Source organism: Tursiops truncatus, chromosome 9 (genome assembly GCF_011762595.2).
Source record: "Tursiops truncatus isolate mTurTru1 chromosome 9, mTurTru1.mat.Y, whole genome shotgun sequence".
NCBI classification, from domain to species: Eukaryota; Metazoa; Chordata; class Mammalia; order Artiodactyla; family Delphinidae; genus Tursiops; species Tursiops truncatus.
Window position 1 is genome coordinate 31,829,699 of NC_047042.1, and position 22,952 is coordinate 31,852,650.

Genomic DNA, 22,952 nt, shown 5'->3' on the forward strand with positions numbered 1-22,952 from the left:
TATAGTTTACCTTATTCATTTTGAGCTCATTTTGTATCTAGAGTAATGTAGTGGCTGAGGTTCTTTTTATTCCACGTGGATATCCAGTCGTCCCAGCACCACTTGTAAAAACTATCCCCTCCTCATTGAATTGTCTTGGCATTCACTGCAAAAAATCAGTTGACCATACATTTGTGGGTCTGCTGCTGGACTGTCTATTCTGCGCCATTGATCAGTAAATGTTTCTTTAGGCCAATCAGTGTAATAAGTCTCGAAATCATGTACTGTAAGTCTTCCACATTCGTTCTTCTTTTTCATTATTTAGTTATTTTTTAAATACTCTGCATTTCTACACAAATTTTAGAATCAGTTTGCCAATTTCTACAAAAAAGCCTTCTTGGATTTTGATTAAGACTGAATTAAAACTATAGATTAATTTGGAGAGAACTGAAATCTTAATAATATTGACTGCTCCAAGCCATAAACATGGTCTCTCTCACCATTTAGTTAGACCTCCTTTAATTTTCTTAACAATGTTTTGTAGCTTTTAGTATGCAGATTTGTATTTGTTTTGTTAAAATCATCCCTAAGAGTTCCAAGATTTTGGATGCTATTGTAAACAGTATTGAGGTACTACTTTTATTTTTCAGTTGTTTGTTCCTCATATATAGAAATACAATGAATTTTGTATATTGACTTTATATCCTGCCATCTTGCTAAAAACTCACTTCAGCTTTTTTGTAGATTTCTTATGATTTTCTACACACCTGGTCAGGTCATCTGTGAAAAAAAAAAGACAGTTTTTCTTCTTCTTTTAAAATTTCTGTGTCTTTTATTGTATTACTTCACTGGCTATAACCTCCAGTGCAGTACTGAATAGAAGTGTTAAGAGAAGATATCATCGTTTTGCTCCTGATCTTAGGGGAAAGCATTCAATTTTTCAACATGAAGTATAATGTTAGCTGAAAATTTTTACAGATGCCCTTTATCACACAGAGAAGTTACCATCTATTCCCAGTTTGCTCAGTTTCTTTTTTTTTCTTTTTTAACCAGGTGTTGAAATTTGTCAAGTTCTTTGTCTGTATCCATTGAAATTATTATATGATTTTTCTCTTTTTTATTCTATTAATCTGAAGAATTACACTGTGTGGTTTTTTCATGTTTAACCAACTTGCATTCCTGGCATAAATCCCACGTGAGCATAATAGATTATGCTGGCGGGGGCTGCTCTGTAGTTTTCTTTCCTTGTAATACCTTAGCCTAGTTTTGGTAGTTGAGTATTCCTGGGCGGTTTAATTTTTCTCCTTCTACCCTGCAGCTGTTCTAAAATCCAATCCCACTGTGCTTCTCAGAATTTCTGCACGTGTTTCACATTACTAGACACTCGCTAGTTATTCGTGCCTCTTCCTCTTTATTTTTCCCCATATCCAATCCATCTCCAAGGGCTGATTATTCTAGCTTCAAACCATAAGTCTATTCACTTCTGAGTCTTCTGCCATCATGGCAGTCATCTGCTTACAGCCTTTCAATGGCTTCTTTTTGCCCACACGCTATAATCCAAACTCCCCAGCATAGACCTCATGTGATCTAGACCCTCCTACCTCTCAGGACTCATGTCTTTCCATCTTCTCCCTCTCTCATTACCCTCCAGCCACATAGATTCATTCACCTGGAATCTCGAAAACTCTTTCCCATCTCACACATCCTTTCTTTCTCCAAACACTCTTTACATGGCCAAATCCTCTGTAACCTTTAGGAATCAGCTATAATCTCACTTCCTCTGAGGCCTTCCCTGAGCCCCCAGTAAAACAGCCCCTCCATCCCTACTGTTCTCTCGCATTGTATTTGTCACTTTTATACACACACACACAACTACACATCTCCACTCATATCCGTGTTTTCCAAACTGTACACTCAGTAACCAGCACAGCATCCGGCACTATCATTGATCTCAATAGCTGTTTGTTTAAAAACTGAATGATAGAATGAATGAACACTGCCCAGAGGCAGAATGGTACAAAGTAAAGAGCATAGGCTTTGGAATCAGCCTTTGGTTCAAATCCTGACTCTTACAATTATGAAATGTGAATTCTTTGGCAATTTATTTAAAATCTGAACATGTTCGTTTTTTAAATAGGGATATAATAGTATACTTTAATGAGATGTTTCAGGCATAAGATGCACCAAAGTATGAAAGTGCCTTGCATGTAACAGTGGCTCAATCAATAGTTATTCTCACTTTTTATGAAATCTTTTTATGAAACATGTACACTTTCATAAGGAAAGTAGAGGAGCCTCCAGGAGAATTCCCTTATATATATTAAACTCCTTAAGACTCTGCTTAAGAACAAAAACTATGTACTGTGATGTTGCATAGTTTAATTATCTCAAAGCCTTACTGAAAATTATAAATGAAAGTTACTGAGAAAAGTGAGGATTTTTTCTTTGTCTTGTTTTTTTTTGCTAGCTAGGTCCTGGAGACTCCTTACTGTATGCACTGATTGCTTAAAAATAAATTTTAAACTTCCAGAAACAAGTTGAACTCCTCAAGTTTAAATTTTTTCTTAGTCTAGTCATCATTACCTTCAAAGAGAATTGATAGATGGGGTTGATTTTTCTGAGGTCATTAATAACAAAATAAAGCAGAGATGCTCTTGCTGCCACTGGTCTGTAACACTGTCGGGCCTCGTTGATTTTTCTTTCATTTTCTTTAGCTTCAATCACCTATGGTGGGATCAGACAACATAAGTAACTTGTCATATTGTCTATGTGATGAAAGGGACATATCTGAAATGAGAAATTAGTAGTGTTAAAATGGATAACATGTATGGCATCTCTGTGCTTGGGCTTTTCTAAAATCATAAAATTCATATTTTAAAGTAATCTTTTTATAAGCTGAGTTTTAAGTGAGAATGGACATAACTCTAGCTGTGTTCATGATAACAGAGTAAACAAACCTGATTGTTTTTGCTTCTACAGAATTTATTCTGAGTAATGTCACCTTCCTGCCTCCCCTCTCTCTTTCGGGGGTTAATAACCCAGCTATATCACCTCCCAGGGATAGCTCTGGAAAGTCTGCTGGGTCAATTCAATGCCAATAACTTTATTAGTCAACAAGGTATACAAAAGCAGCCAAGGTCAGTAAAATACCCAACAGCCGTGCTTACTAAAAAGCCTTTATAGAAAGACTCGTGACTGCCTACTTCTGACTTTGCACCAGCTCATCCATATGCTCATATAGTTCCATTCAGTTTATCTTTGTATGAGCCTCTGGGTACATTCAGAGTGATAATTAAACACGCACACCATCATCAACTAACATATTCATTTTTATTCAAGACACAAATCTCTTCTGTCTAGGATTACTGCTGGTCCTACGGCTTTATAAGATACAGTATTTGTCCAACCTTTTTTTTTTTTTTTTTTTTTTTTGCGGTACATGGCCCTCTCACTGCTGTGGCCCCGCCCGCCGTGGAGCACAGGCTCCAGACGCACATGCCCAGCGGCCATGGCTCACGGGCCCAGCCGCTCCGCGGCATGCGGGACCCTCCCGGACCGGGGCACGAACCTGTGTCCCCTGCATTGGCAGGCAGACTCCCAACCACTGCGCCACCAGGGAAGCCCATGTCCAACCTTTTTTTTATAGGCTTGATTCATCATACTTGTATGTAAAAGAAAATAAAGAAAATGTAGAGGAGAGAGGGAAGTCCCAAAATGGCAATATATTAGGAAGATAGGAAGAGACATTTTAAGAGACGGTGAGAAGTTAACTTCAAAGCTAAGACCTAATTTACTTAATTGCTCTAATCTTTACCATTTAGCAGCCACCTGGAATTCACTTACTTAAAAGGATAGAGTAACCTGGGATTCCATTTCCTCGCTTAAACTAAGACAAATATATTGGATGTGTGGTGACACAGCCTTGGCTGGGTAATTAATACATTACTTAGTAATGAGGATACTCCAGAAAGCAAATGAGGGTTCCTCTCATTTTGAAACATCAGCATTTTAAGGGCTAGTGGCCATTTGTGAACGTCCAAGGTGCATGCAGAAGGCACACTGGGACACATGTTGGACATTCAGCAGGAAGTCGACTAAACGAACATTTTTTTCTAGCTTTTAGGAAATGTCACTTTCCCGGGGGAATAATGCATTTGAGAGCAGCAGGAGATCACCCCTGGCTCAGTCTCCCAGCACTGAAGGCCTGTAAACAAAACTTCAACTCTAAGTATTTCTCTAAAATGTACAATAGACCAGGAAGCCTGTGGTGAGACTGTAGGATGTCGGTTTCCCAAAGGAGGCTAAGCCTTTTAAGGTTTTAGACTACATAAGCCAGCAGGGCCCAATTTTCTTCAAATTTAGTCACTCAGGAAAAAAATAATAGCCTGACAGAGTCTAATCTGAAAGATTGGATCTTTGCTGCGTTAGGAGAAGCACAAGTTCAACCACCTCTATCTCCATTCAGAACCCCACACAGTCCACTTTTTAAGGGCAGTTTATGAAAAGACCTGAATTCCACGAAGTGTCAGTACTCTTAGAGAACGGCCAAGTTGGATTACATTTTCACCCCGAGCACTTCATTCAAATAGAGCATTAAACCCTGCCAGGCAGCCTTTGCCTTTTCCTACCTTGCACTCTACCTCTGCCGCGGTGGCCTTTGCTCTCTCCAGGCTCTCCACCAGTTTGGTGTCATCTAGAAAGCTCCCCTCTGCCTCAGAGAGACGCAGAAGGAGGTCGTCCTCCAGATACTTCAGCTCTATCTTAAAGTCATTTTGGTGCTTTGTCAAAACCAACTAAGGCAAACCAAGCAAAATGTGAGAAAGGTGATTAAATTCATGTTTTTAAGCAGAGTTTCCTTAATCATCAATTTCATGCAATCATATATGATGAAACACACGTAGCATTAAAATTGTACTAATCAAAAATTTTTTTAATTCTTTACAAAAACATTCAGAAGGCATGGTAAGAGCTGGTTGCATTCCAGGGTCCAGAGCATGACCATATATCATTCATTTAACCTACAGGAAGAAACTTCTGGTTTCTGCTTCAAATTGAAAGACAGAAAAGTCATTATTTCCATCCTTACACAGGAAAAAAGCTAAACATAACAGCCCTTACTTACCCATCAGAGAACTGAGGTCACGGGGCAACTGCCACCCTGAAAACTACAGAGATGGGAGGATCCAGACAATCACGGGTTCTCAGGAACATTTAAGTAGTAATCAGCTAATTCCTGGAGGCAGAGCTTGAGAGTTCAAAACTCCCAGGGGCCCAGGCAATCACCTGGGGAGAGGAAGCCTGGGGAACATTCCTCTATAACCTGGGCAGAGAGAAAGAGAGCCCTCTCTACCCTGATCAGAGGAAGAGATAGCTCTCTACCCTGGGCAGAGGGAAGGAGATCCCTCTCTTCCTTCTACCCTTCCAGGGCACGGACCTGCTTCTCTAGCCCTGCTTTCCATGACTAGTATGCGTCTTTGCCTGCCCTAGTCCCCTGCATCAAGCAAGACCTACAACTAGCCCATCTCCTGTGGCACAATCCTAACTACTTATCAGAAGTACCCTTGAGCTGCTACTTGACTGTTCAGATACACCCTCAGTTTTCTCAATTAGACTGAAAGATCCTGGAGGGCAGGCATCCCATCTTACACTCCTGTGTCTGGCACTATAATCTGTGCACTGAGTAAGTGTTGGGGGAATGATTTCACAATTTTTACCTTACGTTTCTCCAAATCTGGCCTTTCAATACTGACAACCTCTGCCAGCAGCTGGGCTTCCAGACCATCTTCTGTGACCGTGAAATTGAGGAGGGTTGTCTGAGCTTGCAATTCTGGCTTATAGTGAGGATTTGCCAGTTTTGTGTGAAGGATAAGACGAAAGCTGTGGTTAAATTCACACTCTTTATCCCCAATCTTGATGTACCTAAAGGGGGCATAACAAAGACAGTCAGGAGACTCTCAGGCACCATAACGGATATGAAGGTGTCACTCCATTCCTGTATTCTAGTAATGTATACAGGCCATAAAACCAGGTGATTTATGATTCTTCATCTACTCTCTGTTTCCCTAAAGTGCAAGAGGAGGAATAGAAATGATCCACGAAACTCTATATGATTATGTTTCCTTACGTGGAAAACAGTGATAATAGTAGTACTCACCTCAGAGTGTCACTGTAACAGTTAAACACAATAAATCATATAAAGAATCTATAACAACAAATACTTGCTTTATTTACTATATTATGCTTTCTGTGATTAATCTTATATTTAACATTGTTATTCTTTAAGGATAAACTGAAATGAGTATCTATGCATTTGTGTGTGTCTATACATATATATGTGTGTATATACATACACACGTAAAATTTGTGTATATGAAAAATACACACAGACTTGTCCGTAAATATGCTTAATTTAAGCCACTTAAAATTAGGCAGAAGTGATTCTTTTTTCTAAGCCCCTGTCATGTGACTATGAGTAATGGTAACAAAATTTTCAATAAAAATAAAAAACATACAAATTCCTTGGGCACTTTACTCAGTTTTAATACTTTTGGCACTGGCTCAGAAGCAAACTTTAGGAAGCCTGTTGTGTGGGATGCATGGACAGCATCCTTGCAAGCTCCGTCTCACACAGGGGTGGGCTCTCAGCGACCACGCTTCTTTTTGTGTCCCTGTTGCTCTGGCCACGGGGACCCAGGAGCAGGTATTTCATCTGAGCTGTTCCAACAGGAGTAACCTTTCCTGGGATTTAGTATTGGGACAGAGAGAAGGGAGAGTTGGAACTGGAATCTCTAAGCTCGTGTTGAAGTCACTCTGTCTTGCTGGTGAACCAAGCAGCAGAGAAAGACCGTCCTGGTTGCCCAGAAAAGAAGAAGTAAACCAGTATTCAGATGAAAGAGTAACACAAAGGAAGCATGTTCTGGGCCTCCTCCCCTCTTCCTTGAAGCCTGGCTGCATCTTCCCCTCAGTTGCCATGGCACCCTGCAGCCTTCTAATAGTCTCTGTTCTGCTTCACCTAGATAGATGTGGTTCCTGTAATTGCAAGCAAAGCTATGAATGAATGCGGTCTCCCCCGCCGAGGGGAGGGCCTGATTTTTCTCTACCTCAGATGCTGGTAGCTAATCCCTAAAGATGTTATCACCTGGGCTCCCTTGCCCTCCGGGTTTTGGATGGGCTTGGCCAATGGAAGAACTGGTGGGAGACAGCAGTACAGGAGGAGGGAGAGGTCCAGAGGATCTTGCCAGCTTCAAGGCCATGGTCTGGTGAAGGCTATGTCCTGCTATGACCCGTTCCATAGCTCTGCTTAGAGGACCTAGTAATACCTTCAGGCCTACAGTCAGTAAGGGCTTCCTGCTGCTGCAAATCCTATGTAGCCTTAACACCTCTACTGGGGTCCCTTTACCCTTTGCTCTGCAAATTCTTTTTGTAAATAGTCACTATGTTAACTCTATCAAACAATTCCAGCCTACTTTGTGGTCTTTTTCCTGCCAGGAACCTGCTATGAGGCTCTAGCCAAGGGGAAGTTATTTTTGCACTCATGCATCAGACAGACAGAAGCCATGAACTCTGGAACTTCTCAAATTCTTCCATCAAAGTGGCCTGAACTGCGCTGGAGTGAAAATTCATCTAAGGACCCTGGGAGCACGGCTGAAGCAAGGAGTATCTTCTCAGTCTCCTATTTTACCTTAAATACTTACTAAAATTCTGAATTCTTCCCTATTTAGTGTATATTTTCATTATGGAGGTATCATCATGACAATGATAAGAATGTTACCCAAAGCCCATATTGTTTTAAATTTAAATATAGTGTTTTAAATAATCATGAGGGAAAAAAGTGACTACTTATCTCACTGACTTATGGGAGAGATGTTACCTTCCTAAATTTATCAACTTTGGTAAATTGGATCAATTCAAAAGAAAGACACTGTATAGTAAGTTCAGCATTCAGGCAATGCTGAATCCTCTTTACTAAAATGTCACAATATTTGCAATAACTCTTTTTAAACTTGAGGAGAGATACTCAGAATGCCCTAATGTGATAATATCTTAGGCTGCTGTTGGTGGATGTTTCATAACTGTGTCTTGCTCTGAGATGAAGTCTCTTGCATCAAATAGTGAGGAAAGGGTACCTGATACACTGGCCACTCTATTTGACTAGGGAGATTTTTATAAAACAATTTTAGCGTGTAAAGATTATTTAAAGATCAGAGTTTTTTTAAATCGCTGAAGCTTTCATCACTAAATCACTGAGTCACTGAAGCTTTCATCATCACAGCTAAGAATCTCAAAAGATTGATCAGATTCATGACCTAGTGTCTACATCCATTTCTCAACTTTTGTTTCCGTTGTAGTGATCCTATATTTCAACAAAAACTTTCACAGTTCTCCACAAACCTATGGACAATTAATCTTCGACAAAGGAGGCAAGAATATACAATGTGGAAAAGACAGGCTCTTCAGCAAGTGGTGTTGGGAAAGCTGGACAGCTGCGTGTAAATCAATGAAGCTAGAACGCACCCTCACACTATACACAAAAATAAACTCCAAATGGCTTCAAGACTTAAGTATAAAACAAGACACCATAAAACTCCTAGAAGAGAACATAGGCAAAACATTCTCTGACATAAATCATACCAAAGTTTTCTTAGGTCAGTCAGCCAAGGCAACAGAAATAAAAACAAAAATAAACCACTGGGACCTAATCAAACTTACAACTGTTGCACAGCAAAGAAAACCATTAAAAACAATGAAAGAAAAAAAAAACCTATAGAATGGGAGAAACTATTTGCAAACGATGCAACAGACAAGGGCTTAATCTCCAAAATATACAAACAGCTCATACAACTCAGCAACAACAACAAAAAACCAAACAACCCAATCGAAAAATGGGCAGAAGACCTTAATAGACATTTCTTCAAAGAAGACATACAGATGGCCAGTAGGCACATGAAAAGATGCTCAGCACCACTAATTATTAGAGATATGCACATCAAAACTACAATGAGGTACCACCTCTCATCGTCAGAATGGCCATCATTAAAAAGTCTACAAATAACAAGTGCTGGAGAGGGTGTGGAGAAAAGGGAAACCTCCAGCACTGTTGGTGGGAATGTAAGTTGGTGCAGCTACTATGCAAAACAGTATGGAGGTTCCTCAGAAAACTAAAAATAGAACTACCGTATGATCCAGCAATCCCACTTCTGGGCATACACCTGGATGAAACTATAATTCAAAAAGATACATGCAACCCTATGTTCATAGCAGCACTATTCACAACAGCCAAGGCATGGAAACAACTTAAGTGTTCATCGACAGATGAATGGATAAAGAAGAGGTGGTACATATATACAGTGGAAAACTACTCAGCCATAAAAAAAGAACAAAATAATGCCATTTGCGGTAAAATGGATGCAACTAGAGATGATCATACTAAGTGAAGTAAGTCAAAAAGAGAAAGACAAATACCACATGATATCATTTATATGTGGAATCTAAAATATGGCACAAATGAACCTATCTACAAAACAGAAACAGACTCACAGACATAGAGAACAGACTTGTGGTTGTCAAGGGGATGGTGGGGAGGGAGAGGGATGGACTGGGAGTTTGGGGTTAGTAGATGCAAACTATTACATTTAGAATGGATAAACAACAAGGTCCTACTGCATAGCACAGGAAACTACATTCAATATCCTCTGAGAAACCATAATGGAAAAGAATATGAAAAAGAATATATATGTATAACTCAATCACTCTGCTCTACAGCAGAAATTAACACAACATTGTAAATCAACTATACTTCAATAAAATTAAAAAAAAATCTTTCACAGTTTTTGGTTAAGTGTCCAGGCTTGAAAAAATCTTCCCAACAAGCTACTTTGGAAGCCTTTTTTTTTATTAAGTTGAATGGTGAAGTCTTCAAGTTTTGGTTTGTTTTCACTTAGGACTTCCTAGTGTTTAATTTTGTTCCAGAAGGAAAAAAGCTTAATTCAGGTGGCAACCCTCTTCTAAGCCAGTATATCTGTATAATACATACTTCCCTTTAAAAAAAAAAAAAAAGATCAAAAAAAGAGTATTCACATCACCGTTAAAGTGAAACACTGAGAACAGCAAGAGATAAATGAACTACAGGCCAATTGTTAAAAGTGAACCAAGGAGTGGCTGCTAGTTAACACTTTTGCACATATCTTCCAGTTGATATGCTCATTAAGATAATCATTACCTTATAATTTCTTCAGTTATGTTTTTATCATGAAACATATTGCAACCAAATGTTCACTCACTCAGCAAGCAGTTACTGAACACCTACACAGTGCCAGCCTGTCAGAGAGTCTTCTAGACACTAGGGCTTATAATCGTTACCAAAACAAGCATGGTCTTTCCTCTAACATTATTACTTACTCTCTCATAATAGGTATATGACTACAATATTTTACATACCGATTCATTTATTCTTTTACTTATCCAGTTCAATAAATAAATATGTATTAAGTGCCTACAATGTCCGGTCATATAAAGATCAAAGATCTGCCCAATTAAAAGAAAGGCAAAGGATCTGAATAGATACTTCTCCAAAGAAGATCTACAAATGTCCAATAAGCACCTGAAAAGATGTTCAGCATCATTAGTCATCAGGGAAATGCGAATCAAGGCCACAGTAAGGTGCCAGTTCACACCCACTAGATGGTTATAAAAAAAAAAAAAACACTGACAAGTATTGGTGAGGATCTAGAAAAATTAGAACCCTCATACATTTCTGATGGAAATGTAAAATGGTGCAACCAATTTGAAAACCAGTTTTCAGTTTCTCACCATCTTAAACATAGAGTTACCATGTAACCCAGTGATTCTACTCCTAGGTACATGCTCAAAAGAATGGGAAGCATATGTCCCTACATAATTTGTACACAATTGTTCACAGCTGCATTATTCACAATTACCAAAAGGTAGAAACAACCCACTGTCTGTAAACTCATGAATGGATAAACAAATTGTGTTATATCCAAACAAAGGAATATTACTCAGCCATAAAAAGGAAGGAAGTACTGACACGTGCTACAACACAGATGAACCTTGAAAACAAGTGAAAGAAGTCAATCACATCTAAGTCCACATATTGTATGATTCTATTTATTTGAAATGTCCAGAAGGGGTAGATCAATAGAGATGGAAATCAGATTAGTGGTTGCCTAGGGATTTCAATTCTAAAATTGATTGTGGTAATGACTGCTCAATGCTGTGAATACACTAAAATCCACTGAATTGCCCACTTTAAATGATTAAGTTGTATGGTATGTGAATTACACCTCCATAATGGTGTTACCAAAAGTGAACAAAAATGAACAACAATCTAACAAAAGGTCAGTCACTTACATTTGAGCTTTTATCAATCTGTAAGGTAAGTAACCGTGCTAATTATAGTTTCTCAGAGGTTCAGTCTTCACTTTTGAGCCTAGTGAGGTGTGTTACAGGATGGTCTTAATCGATAAGGACACCTTTCTTAGTCAATCTGCTTCTTTTTGACTGAAGACATATTCAACCATATCTACATTGACAGCACCATCAAAATTTCTCCCATTAATGGAGCTTCCCTGTCCAAGGGTTTCCAAAATTGATCTTGCAAATAGCTTTGAGAAAATCTTTCTTTGCTAGTGTCATTCACTATATTACTATTGGCCTAGATTTCAAGACTTTCATGACTGGCTCTTAATGGAAATTTCAAGAGTGATGGTTTCATGTAATTACTGCCTGGGGTTCTCACACATAAGCCATCCCAAAGTTTATACTCATTTACATCTCTACAATAACAAAACTCATACTTTAAAATAAACCTCTGTGTACGTCGTCTTGTGATTTTCTGACTACTGCTCCATCTTGGTTTGAATTCATTCCTCCCTCGTGTAGTGACTCTGAGAAATGCCAGGTCTATCACGACCTTCTGTGATTTCACACTGAATTTGCTTATGAATTTTCACTGGGTTTTGATTCACATCTCCTAAACTTCATTTTTTAACGACTAACCTCTATCCCCAGATGAAAAAGGAATTTAAACATTTTTTCACTTGAAAAATGTACATTTAAATGAACACTGAATGAATCAAGTCCAGTATTTTCATTACTGTTGTCTAATGGGACAGCTCACTGTGGCAGGGTTAGGAACTGCGGTACGCAATTCAGATTTGAGGTGTGTGCAGTGGGTGGGGATGGAGACGGTACTTGAAAATCAAAACAAGCCCCTAGCAAGAAGGCTAACATATTCTACTGTACGGCACAGGGAACTCTGCTCAATACTCCGTAAGAACCTAACTGGGAAAAGAATCTGAAAAAGCATAGATACATGTATCTGTATAACTGAATCACTTTGCTGTACACCTGAAACTAACACAACATTGTAAATCAACTGTACTCCAATGTAAAATAAAAAGTTTAAAAAAAAAAAAAACCCAGATGACTAACACATTTGAAAGTCAGAGGTGTTCAGGCCTCATGGAGAAATCCCTGTAGAGGAGTTGGAGAATTCTTTCTGTAAATGGCCAGAGAGTAAGTATTTCAAGCTTTGTCAGCCACAATACGTCTCTGCCATATATGCTTCTTTGTTGACAGATCTTTAAAACCATCCTCAGCTCCTGGGCCACATCAAGACAGGCTGCTTGCCCATGGCCACGCTAGAGGGTCCACCAGTTAGTGGTATCAGCATCCTCTCCTCTCAGTGCAACAGCAGCTAATGCCACTGGACTACCCAGTAACAGCAAGTTACAATTTTTCCAGTTAGCCACTACACCTAAGCGTGCTTCCCTCTCTAGGTTTCCGAGAAAAAAAAGTGAGGGACTGGCCAATACGGAGCATGAGGTTCTGACAATTTTACTTGTGGGTGCAGGTGACACTAGCTTTTAACTCCTCAAATATGTATTAAACCAAACATCTCAGTTAGAGCCACACTCCATAAGGTGACTGACAGATGATTCTATGGTTCTAAACCTCCCTTGCATACCTACATATGCCCTGAGGCATTCACATACCCCAGTTTGAGAACCAGAAATCCATCTGCTAGAGGGACAGAGCTGACTTTCTCTGTGAAGAGACAGTTAATCGGGGAACTTGCCGTGCTGATGGCAAAGAGAAGGATATCTGCCTATAAAACTGGTTTTCTATTTTGCTCTGAAACATTACTTTATAGGTTGACATTTCCCAGGGATAGTAAATTATCCTCAATTGGGGTGTTTATGATCTATGAAAGGCAAAAACTACATAATGACTCAGTGGGTTTTGTCATTGCTGCTAGGTTAATTTTTGGTTAATCTCTGATCTGGGAAAAATAAACTGACGGCTAGCGCTCTCTCTTGACTTGAAGGATCCAAAAAACAACGGAGTTAACCAGAGGGGTGGGAAAAGCAAACAATCACTGTGTTGTTTCTGTGAAAGACAGGAGTCCAGAGTTTGTAACTTCTAGAAAACACAGCAGGCAGCTCCGAGCGCTTGAAATTCAAAGCCAAGGAGAAGCAACAGCAGGTGGGAAGGGCAACCTGAAACTTGGACCTCTACTCTCTTCCAGCTATTCTGTAAAAACTGTAGTTCTTAACCCACCCTCCAGCCCCACGCCGCCCAGGAACAGGACTCGGGCCCCTGACACTGCATCGCAGTGAGAAGCAAGCGGGGCAGGGGTCTCTGAATGTGGGCTGGAATTGCTCCCAGAAGGTTTTTACTCATCCCTCCAAGGGACTGGGTTCCTCCTGCCCCCTTTTCTCTCTGGCTGAGAAGTGCTGGTTTGGACATGGCAGACTGATTATATGAACTTGCAACTGAAATAAAATGGGTTTTCCCAGTAAAAACACCATATTTTAATTGGATAGGACAGAGAGTGAGCTGTCCACATTCTGTCTCACCTAGCAGAGTTGTAATTTTAGAGCCAGAAGGGCCCCTAGAGATCATTCAATGGATTCTTTTTTATGGACCTTAAGGGTTTATGACTTGTGCAAGGTCATATAGCTTAGTGGCAGAGATGGGACCGGAACCTGGGTCTCTAGACTCCTAGTATAAGGTTCACTGCATCCCACTGCAGGGTAATTTGCTCTGTTTGATGACGACAGCTTGTAACCCTGGCCTCTGTGGACCTGTCTGACCACTGATCACAGGAGAGTACTGAGAGAATATGACTGACTCAGTAACAATCAATGACCACCAGAGAAAAAAAATATAAGGACACAGCTCAGAGGACATGCCCAGCTGATCTTTGGTTAGACATGCTGTCCTTGTTTATAAAAGAGACTAGCACTGATTATCAAGGTGCCCAGCCTGAACCCAAGGGCTATAATTTCTGATGGATATTTTCATAAAATGAATTACTTAATTTATACAATTTTAAAAGTAAAAAACTTTACTTACAGAAGTTTTCTAACTTCTGGCTTTCAGGAAAAGAAAACATAATACTGAAGTATGCCAAAATGCTCAGTGAATTATTGTAATGTTGAATGAGTTATTGTATAATAAAGAGAATCATCTATAAATTGACTATAAATTTAGTTTTCCGTGTGTCAGGTTGGCATAAAAATCAGGTACTTGGGAATTTCAGAATTCTTTCAAAGGTTATTCACAATCCAGCCAAAAGTTATCATGGGGATGAAAAGATCTGTAATTTCTTCAAGTCATGGGAGGTCATTACTATTTTGGAGAATGGATATGCAATTACATTTAAAATACTTGAAAATAATTTCTTGGCTAATGTTCACAGCATTTCTGTGATAGACCTGGGGGAACATTTCTCCCAATTCTCAGATGTACCTGAAAACCAGAATCTCTGTGAGTTGACAGATGCAGCATCATCTCAAAATAACCAAGATGAGAGTCTGAAGTCTGAGATTACAATCTGCATTTCTTATTTCTGAGAAATATGTCTAGAAACTAAGGAAATGTCTTTCACTTCTACTGGCACTGTTCTCAAGGTTTAGTGTAGCTACTGTTGAACACGCCCTCAGTCCTGGATCATAAAAACCTACATGAATTTCTCTAGTGATCAGATATTCTTACTACGTGAACAAAACTGCCATTATTTTTTATTGCCATGTAAAACCAGACATGGAAAAGCAGCAATATTCAATGTAGAACAAGGACTTGCTCCTGGGGCAGATCCAAGTCTTTACTAGGAATGGCTGCAGTAAAATGCTATTTTTAAAAAACATTTGCAAAACCTTTCTTACAACACAGTTTGGCGAGAAACTTTTGAAGATATTGTATTATTATACTGAAGGTTGTCCCTCTAGGATGGATGATTCAGAGAGCTAACACGTTCTCTGAATAGGAGGAAGTCCATTCTCCAGGCCTCACTGGAGCTGCTTGGTCAAGGTGAAGAGATAGCAGGTGGGTTTTGAGATAAGCAAATAAAATAGTTCCAGGAGTTGGGGGAAAAAAACACACTCAGGAGAAGCAAAGAACCTTCTCAATAGACATCTAAAAACCTTACTGCATGTCCCACTGTTTCAAATGAAAAGCTTCTAGATTAGACTTGTGAGCTGCAATAGCCCTGGCTGGGCGCACAGCTGAAGGGTCAGGTGCCGTGCGGGCAGCCGGGAGGGGTTACTTAACAACCTCGGCAGGAAGGCCGGAGCGAGGTGGTCAAACCCGGCTCCGGAAGAAAGGATTCGGCTCAAAGCTGCACAGCTGGCCAGACGTTCAAGGAAAGGAAGGAAAGAAAGTCCTGAATTGAAATGAGTTGGCTCATTGCTTCATGCAGTTAATATAACCAATAGGTCCTTCTTAAGATAAAAGCAAACTTCGATTAGAATTTTTTAAAAAAAGATTAAAGTCACAAGAGTCCAGATACCACTGAACAGGGAAAACAAAAAAAAGCGAAAAAAATCATAGCTTATTTCCCCTTTGATATACATATATAGCCTATATGTATAAAACATACACGTTATATATATTTATAAATGTACTTCAATATATCCTTATTTAAACATTATAATGTAGCATGAAAAATGAAATTCTGGTTCCATTTGTATTGTTCTTTTTTTAGAAAATTGCTTTTTTAAAGAAAAGAATCTAAAGGTTATGAAGCTGTGGCCCTGTTTGATATTTTCTTTCAGATAAAGTCAAACAATGTTAGCAAGATGAATGAGAAGATGTACTTACCTGTAGACCCTGAATATTACACCTAAAATTTTTTAGATTGAATTTAGGGACAGCAAGGTTGCTGGAGGTTTTTTCTGCAATTAAACTTTGTTTTTTCAACTTTAGAAATTGGGAGAGACTAGAATGCCGAATTCTACCAGATGCGGGCTTGAACTGACTTGAAAATAAAAATATACTTACCCCTAGGGACATAATGAGAGAACTACATCACTCCAGAGTTTATTGAAAAACTCTTAAGCTTCCAGCTCAAGAGAGCGTGTTCTATTCAGTGTGGGGTTTAATTTAACGTGGTTCTATCTTAAATTTCGCCCAGGAACTCATTCAAAGAGATCCATAATCAACTACAGAACAAACGCATGGCAGCAACTCCAAGAGCAGCGACATAATCATAGTTAAACTGGAAACTTGCTAACTAAAACAATTCTTATTAATTTTAGCACAACCTTCAGGAAACTTAGTCATTATAAAATAAATACTATCTGTAAAATGCTGTCTCTCATTTGATTATTTCTATAAAAATGAAATTTCTATCATATAGCTAATATTTCTATTAGTTTTAAGTTTCTTTCTAGGAAATGCTACTTAAAAGACTATTACTAAAAGAATAACCATATGAAGTTAAATATAGAATGAAGTATAAATTGTCTTTAAGAAACATTTATATGCTCAGGAACAAGCTGAAATACATCTTGCAGTAAGGTTACTCCAGCTAAAATTAAAGTTCAAAAACTACTTCAGTAATATTTGGGGAGATTCGAAAGATTAAAGAGAGAGAATTTTATGAAGATGCTTTACAGATCAGCAGCTTCTCTAATATGTAAGCAAGTAAATTTGCTTTGGAAAAAATACGTGTTGATAAAACTTCCCAGATAGGTTTTCTGTCGATTGATACCATATGATATATTTTACTTAAGATTAGGATTATCTGGAGTTTGGTGGATTTAATTATTTGTAATTACCCAGCTGTTGTCAGCCTGTGGTCATTTTATGACTGGGTATCTACTGTGTGGGTCAGGTTCAACTGTATATCTTCTCAAACACAGATTTAATGTGCTATTGATGAAACCATTACTACAGCCAAATTAAAGTCTGGGCTGATGTATTGGTCCACAGGGAGCTGTCAGACATGAAAGGAGTAATTAGTATTCATTACTTCATACTCCACAACATTCCAATTATTAATGAACTTCAACTTTTGGACTACGCTGTATATATCACAAGCATCTTCTCAGACATTCATTATTAGGAAGAATAGACTAATACTGTTTTTTTTTTTTTTTTTAAAGGCCCCCAGAGCAAAGAGAACTAAAATAAACAAAAACACTATAAATAGCCAAAAACCTTCTGAGGGATGTGGCTTTCTCTCAGGAGTATGAAAGTGTTATTCCACATGCCCTTGGAGACGATAATACAGTACAGACATTCTGGGTAAATGCACCAGTTTTGCAATCCCTGCAGGTTGTTTCCTCTTTCTTTTGCTTGTTTTCAATGCTATTTTATCTTTACAATACAAAGGGTAACATATTTGTAACTCCACAGGGGATCTCCAAGAGTAACATAGAAATGTAAAGATAGAAGGGGATGGAAACAAAACCAAGTAAGATGTTCATTGTTCGAGATCAGAACAGAAAAGACCTATTAGAAAGCTGACAAACATGCAGATTAGTTTGGGATGGGTTCAAGATAAAGTCAATAGTTTTCTGTTCCTGTTTACCGATGGGCATCTCTATTATCAAACAAAACCATATCAACATGTTTCTATTAATTTTGTTTTCCATTGTTTTCTCCCAGTTTTTATTTACTGTATTAAAAGAAAGGTAATTCCTATTTCTACCAATCTTTTTTTTTCTATATCCCCTTATAGGTTCCAAATGTATACATATTTTTAAAAAGTTCCTCTCTCGCTTTTAAAACTTACATGAAGGAACAAAAAAGCATTTGCTTTGCTTAAACATACTTCTTGTGAGGTAAAAACAATACGGTCATTAAAATACCAAATTTTATTCCAAAGTACTTTTAAAACTTTTATGAATAAAACTATTCTTAAAATTTGGAGTGTCCTCATTTTCTTCCACTCAAAAAAAAGGGGTGGGGAAAAAAACCCAGGTGGTAGGAATAGTTCCTCATAGGAAGAGGTAGCTAATAGTATTAAATATACAAATCTTTCGTGTTATTGAAAAAAACAGCAGAAGAATGAAAGTTCCTAACAGTTCTCTGGAAGACTCCACAACCCTTAAATACTATGGTGAGCATGTAAATGTGTACAGCTTTGGAAAGCAATGTGGCATTTTCTTTTAAAGCTTACTGTGCGCACTCTCTAGAACCCAACTATTCTACTCCAGAATATAAACTCTGAAGAACCCCTTGCTGTGTGCACCATTAGATACGTATGTGAGTATTCAGTATGCTAATATTCATAGCAGCGTGTCTTGAAATAGCAAAAAATCGGAAAATCACCTAAATGTCCTTCAATAAAAATATTCAATAAAGTGAGAAAGAGCCACACCACTGAATATAACAGTGAAAAAAATGAGATTAGAGTTAAATGAAAAGAATTAGAGCTAAAAGCAAGAATATAGCTAAGTCTTAGAAGCATAATATTGAGTAAAAAAATTCAAGTCCCTTTTAAGTATATAAGCTACGATGGATTTTTATAAAGTCCCAAATCAGACAAAAATAAACAGTATATTGTTTTGGAAAATGCATATATATGATAAAACTATTTTAAATGAAGTGATGATGAAATTTAAAATACTGACTATCTTTGGAGATGAGGCAGAATTAGAAACGAGAGGAGCACAAAGGTGGATTAAAGAATACTGGTCATCTTTCAGTTCATAATTTGAATGGCAGATACCTGTCTAAATTATTATTATGATTTATAACTTCTATATATTATATATTTTATATGTATCAGTATTAAATAATAAAATTTAAATAACCAAAACCCTCTACTGCTTTTAGGTGGCAACGTAAAACATCAAAAGATATGACGGATTCCTCCCCTCCCCACCCCTCCTTTTTGCTGATACGCTTTGTGACTCAACTCATGGTTCATCCACACTTCTCATGTCTGAAAGACAAGGTCTTACTTCACTAGGTCTGTTTGAACATCTGGTCCATGCTCCCAATCACCCACACACTATACCCATCACTCGTTAAAGATTCAAGGGAAATAATTACATATTGAATATCTGTATGTGCCATGCTTTTCGTATTTTTTTCTCACTAGATGACAAAACATAAACAGAAAAACAGGTTAACCAAACTTACCCCCAATCACCAAACCAGAGTGCAGCAGACTAAGATTTGACCCAAGTCCCATCTTACTACTTGAACCCCAATGCTAGTTTCTAACAACACACAGTGCATAAACCCCACCTCATAGTCCTAAAAGTCTCTCTTGAAAATGCACATGTAGCAACCAAGACAATGGGTTGAGCACTGTATTTACTTTCGTTCCCTTTCTTTCCCTTCCCATTGTATTTACTTTTCTTCCCTATGGAAATGATGGAAAGATGCATGCTTAAAGAAACAATGTTTCTTTAAGGGTGGAAGGGATAGATTAGGAGGTTGGGATTAACACTACTGTATATAAAATAGATAAATAATAAGGTCCTACTGTATAGCACAGGGAACCCTACTCAGTACTCTGTAACAGCCTATATAGGAAGAGAATCTGAAAAAGAATATATATATATATATATATATATAACTGATTCACTTTGCTGTATACCTGAAGCTAACACAATGTTGTAAATCAACTATACTCCAATATAAAATAAAAATTAAATAAGAAAAGAATGAATTAAAAATCATGTTAAAAGATAAGGAAGAGTACAATGAGTGGAAATTTAAAAATTGAGGCATTAAAGAAAGTGATGAGAAACTTAATGGAAAATATTAGCAAAAGTTAACAACAGGCATTCACGGAAGGCTAATTAACATAACCTTATTAACAATAAAATATAAAACAAAGCAGCAAAGAAATAAGGATTCTATCATTTGATGTTTCTATTGGCTCTTGCTCATGGTGCCTTATTTCCTCATGTGTTCTGTGATTTTTGCCTGTGAAGTCATGTACCGTTGAGTTAGATCTTTCACAATCCTCTAAAGTCTAGATTGACAGACATTATTCCAAGAGGGTCTTTGTTTGCTTCTGCCAAGTGCACTAGGGTGTGACCAACCCAAGGCCACTTTAAAATAAGTTAATGGTTTGAGGTATTTTAGGGCACGCAAGTAATAAAAATTTGTCTTGGGGCTTCCCTGGTGGTGCAGTGGTTGAGAGTTCACCTGCCGATGCAGGGGACATGGGTTCGTGCCCCAGTCCGGGAAGATCCCACATGCCGCGGAGCGGCTGGGCCCGTGAGCCATGGCCACTGAGCCTGCGCGTCCGGAGCCTGTGCTCCGCAACGGGAGAGGCCACAGCGGTGAGAGGCCTGCGTACCGGAAAAAAAAAAAATAAAAAAAAAAAAATAAATAAATAAATAAAAATTTGTCTTAAACATTCATAAGAAAGATGGATGTGGTAAGGAATTCTCTGGGGATATTTTTCCATCTCTTCCCAGCACCAAAGTACAGAAAGGAAAGTTTCCTTTCTGTAGTGCTGGTTTTTGCCCTTAAATAGAAGGTATGGCCCCTTGACGATCTACCATTAAGCAAGAATCTCTTAGCAGACTCCACACCCTGAATAGGCCCTAGACTTGGTCCAAGCTCTGTACATCCATCAAACAGAAACCCAATATTATCAGGTTTTAGCAGGTACCCTCAGGAAAAAAACAGCTTTGGTGTTCCTTATCTTTCTATTTCCTGCTTTTTGGTCACACTTTTTTTTTTTTTTTTTTTTGGTCAACTGAGTGATACACTTCAAAAAGTGTTTTTAATAATGTAACTAACATATTTAGTTGTTTTCCAGTATTCACATATCTAATCTGCCACAGTGCCAGAAATAAAAGTCTATGTTTTTATTGTTTTGTTTTTAGTTAACCATACTTTTAAAGGCATATAGTATGATTCTTTTCCATAGAGAACTTGTAATCTAATAAGGATATAGAAGAGAATTTAAGCATATTTTAAGAATGACATATAAAGGCAAAATGACAGTCACACAGTATAGCATGCAGTATGCATGGGAAGCATTAAATGCAGAAAAGTTAAATTCCCATTTGATTGACTGAATAGCAGTTAAATTCCTAATGAAGTGAATTTGGGATTTGCATTGATAGAAAAGGTAAATAAAATAGCACATTATAGAAAGGGGGATTCTCTGCGTGAAGTAATGAAAAATGAGGTTGGTAAAAGGAAACTCAGTAGTATCAAACAGGTAAAGCATTTTGCAGGTTTCACAGAAAAGCTTTAATTCAGTTCAAAGTAATTGACAATAGAGAATTCTTAATGGGAGTGATGAAACAGGCAATATTAAAACAAATTATTTTAACCACTCTCTGGGTTGGAGAGAAGTAAGTAGAGAAAGGATGTAAAGGGATCACTAGAGTCAGCATGAAGAAATGAATGGCCTAAACTACACTGTAAGGTACAGATATGAAAACAAAACATAAATGAGAAAATAAACAGAGTTTAGGGGAAAAACAGAATGGAAGAGTCATACTGGCAAAGGAGAATTCATAGGAATTCTACTGAAAGATGGTAGTGCCTATGTATTTGGAAAATCTGGTTAAGAAACTAGGTTTCCATGCATTAAATTTCATATAGCCTTGAGCATCCAAGAAGACAGTGACTAAGCTCTTTCAGGCCCCATTTTTCCATTCTGTGAAGTGAATGTTCCCTGTTCTGACTATATAGCATCTCCATAGATAATCACATCTTCTATGGTGCTTAACCAACTCTCTATGGAGATGTCCCCCAATCTACATGCTCAGCCAGGATTTTAAGCTCCATACTCACGTATTCCATGGCTTCTTAGACTTTTTCGAGAATGAGTGTTTAAAGTAGCACCTCAATCTTTGAATGTCTAATAAGTGAAATAGTTACCTCTTTCCCTGCACTTACTCCTATTCCTATATTACATCTCTCCATAAACCATACCATCATTTAACCTGGCAGAAGACTGGAAATCACCTTGAACCTTCCTCTTCCCTACTAACAAAATCCCATTATTGACCATGAACTGATGATATTAACTCCTTGAGAATTCTTTGGTTTGCCCTCTCCTCTCCACCTCTACCGTCGCTGGCTTAGTTTAGGTTCGTATCCTGTCTCAACTGGAATATTGCAATTGTTTGCTAATTGGACGGACCCTGGCTCTAGGTCCACGTGCCTTCAAGCAATACTCCACACGGCCAACAGCGTCCTTTCAAAAACGTAAATCTGATCTCATTATTCCTAACATGCTTAAGAGTCTTCACTAGCTTCCCCACTGACTTATGCTCATGATTTTCAAGTGAAAATATGGAAACTCCAGATGTGTTACTCCAGGAAGGCAAGGTCCTTTGGTCAAAAACCACTGCTGTTGTCAACTAGTGTTACTGATAGGAACGGACCCCTTTAATGTCTTTGGGGAAAAAGCATTATCACCCAAGGCCAACCTATGGTCATCTGTGGGTACACAAGGATGTCAACATTCTGGGTACTGATAATCCAATCTCATCTCTCTGAGTCCATACACCTCCCTTGCCCACCCCCAAAATGGGGCTTTCTACATATTTGAATCCTAACTGCAGGTCCCCAAAGCTGTTGGGCTGTTTTGTGTGTTTTGCTGTTTGGTATTAGCTCTCTTGTTCCAGAATTCTCTTCTCCCAGTTTTCTGTCTGACAAATGCCCACTCACCTTTCAACTCACATTAAATGTAAATGTAATCAAATGCAATTTTTTCCACAAAGCCTTCCCGG

The 22,952-nt window shown here is 38.3% G+C and overlaps 1 protein-coding gene across 1 annotated transcript in view; it reads right to left on the reverse strand.

Annotated features, from left to right (window-relative positions):
* Window positions 1–22,952, reverse strand: part of DNAH11 (dynein axonemal heavy chain 11) — a 313,899-nt gene that overhangs the window by 41,046 nt on the left and 249,901 nt on the right. The window contains 3 exon segments of the mRNA XM_019928507.3: window positions 2,563–2,703; window positions 4,608–4,772; window positions 5,694–5,898. Of these exon segments, the coding sequence (XP_019784066.2) occupies window positions 2,563–2,703; window positions 4,608–4,772; window positions 5,694–5,898 (511 nt within the window).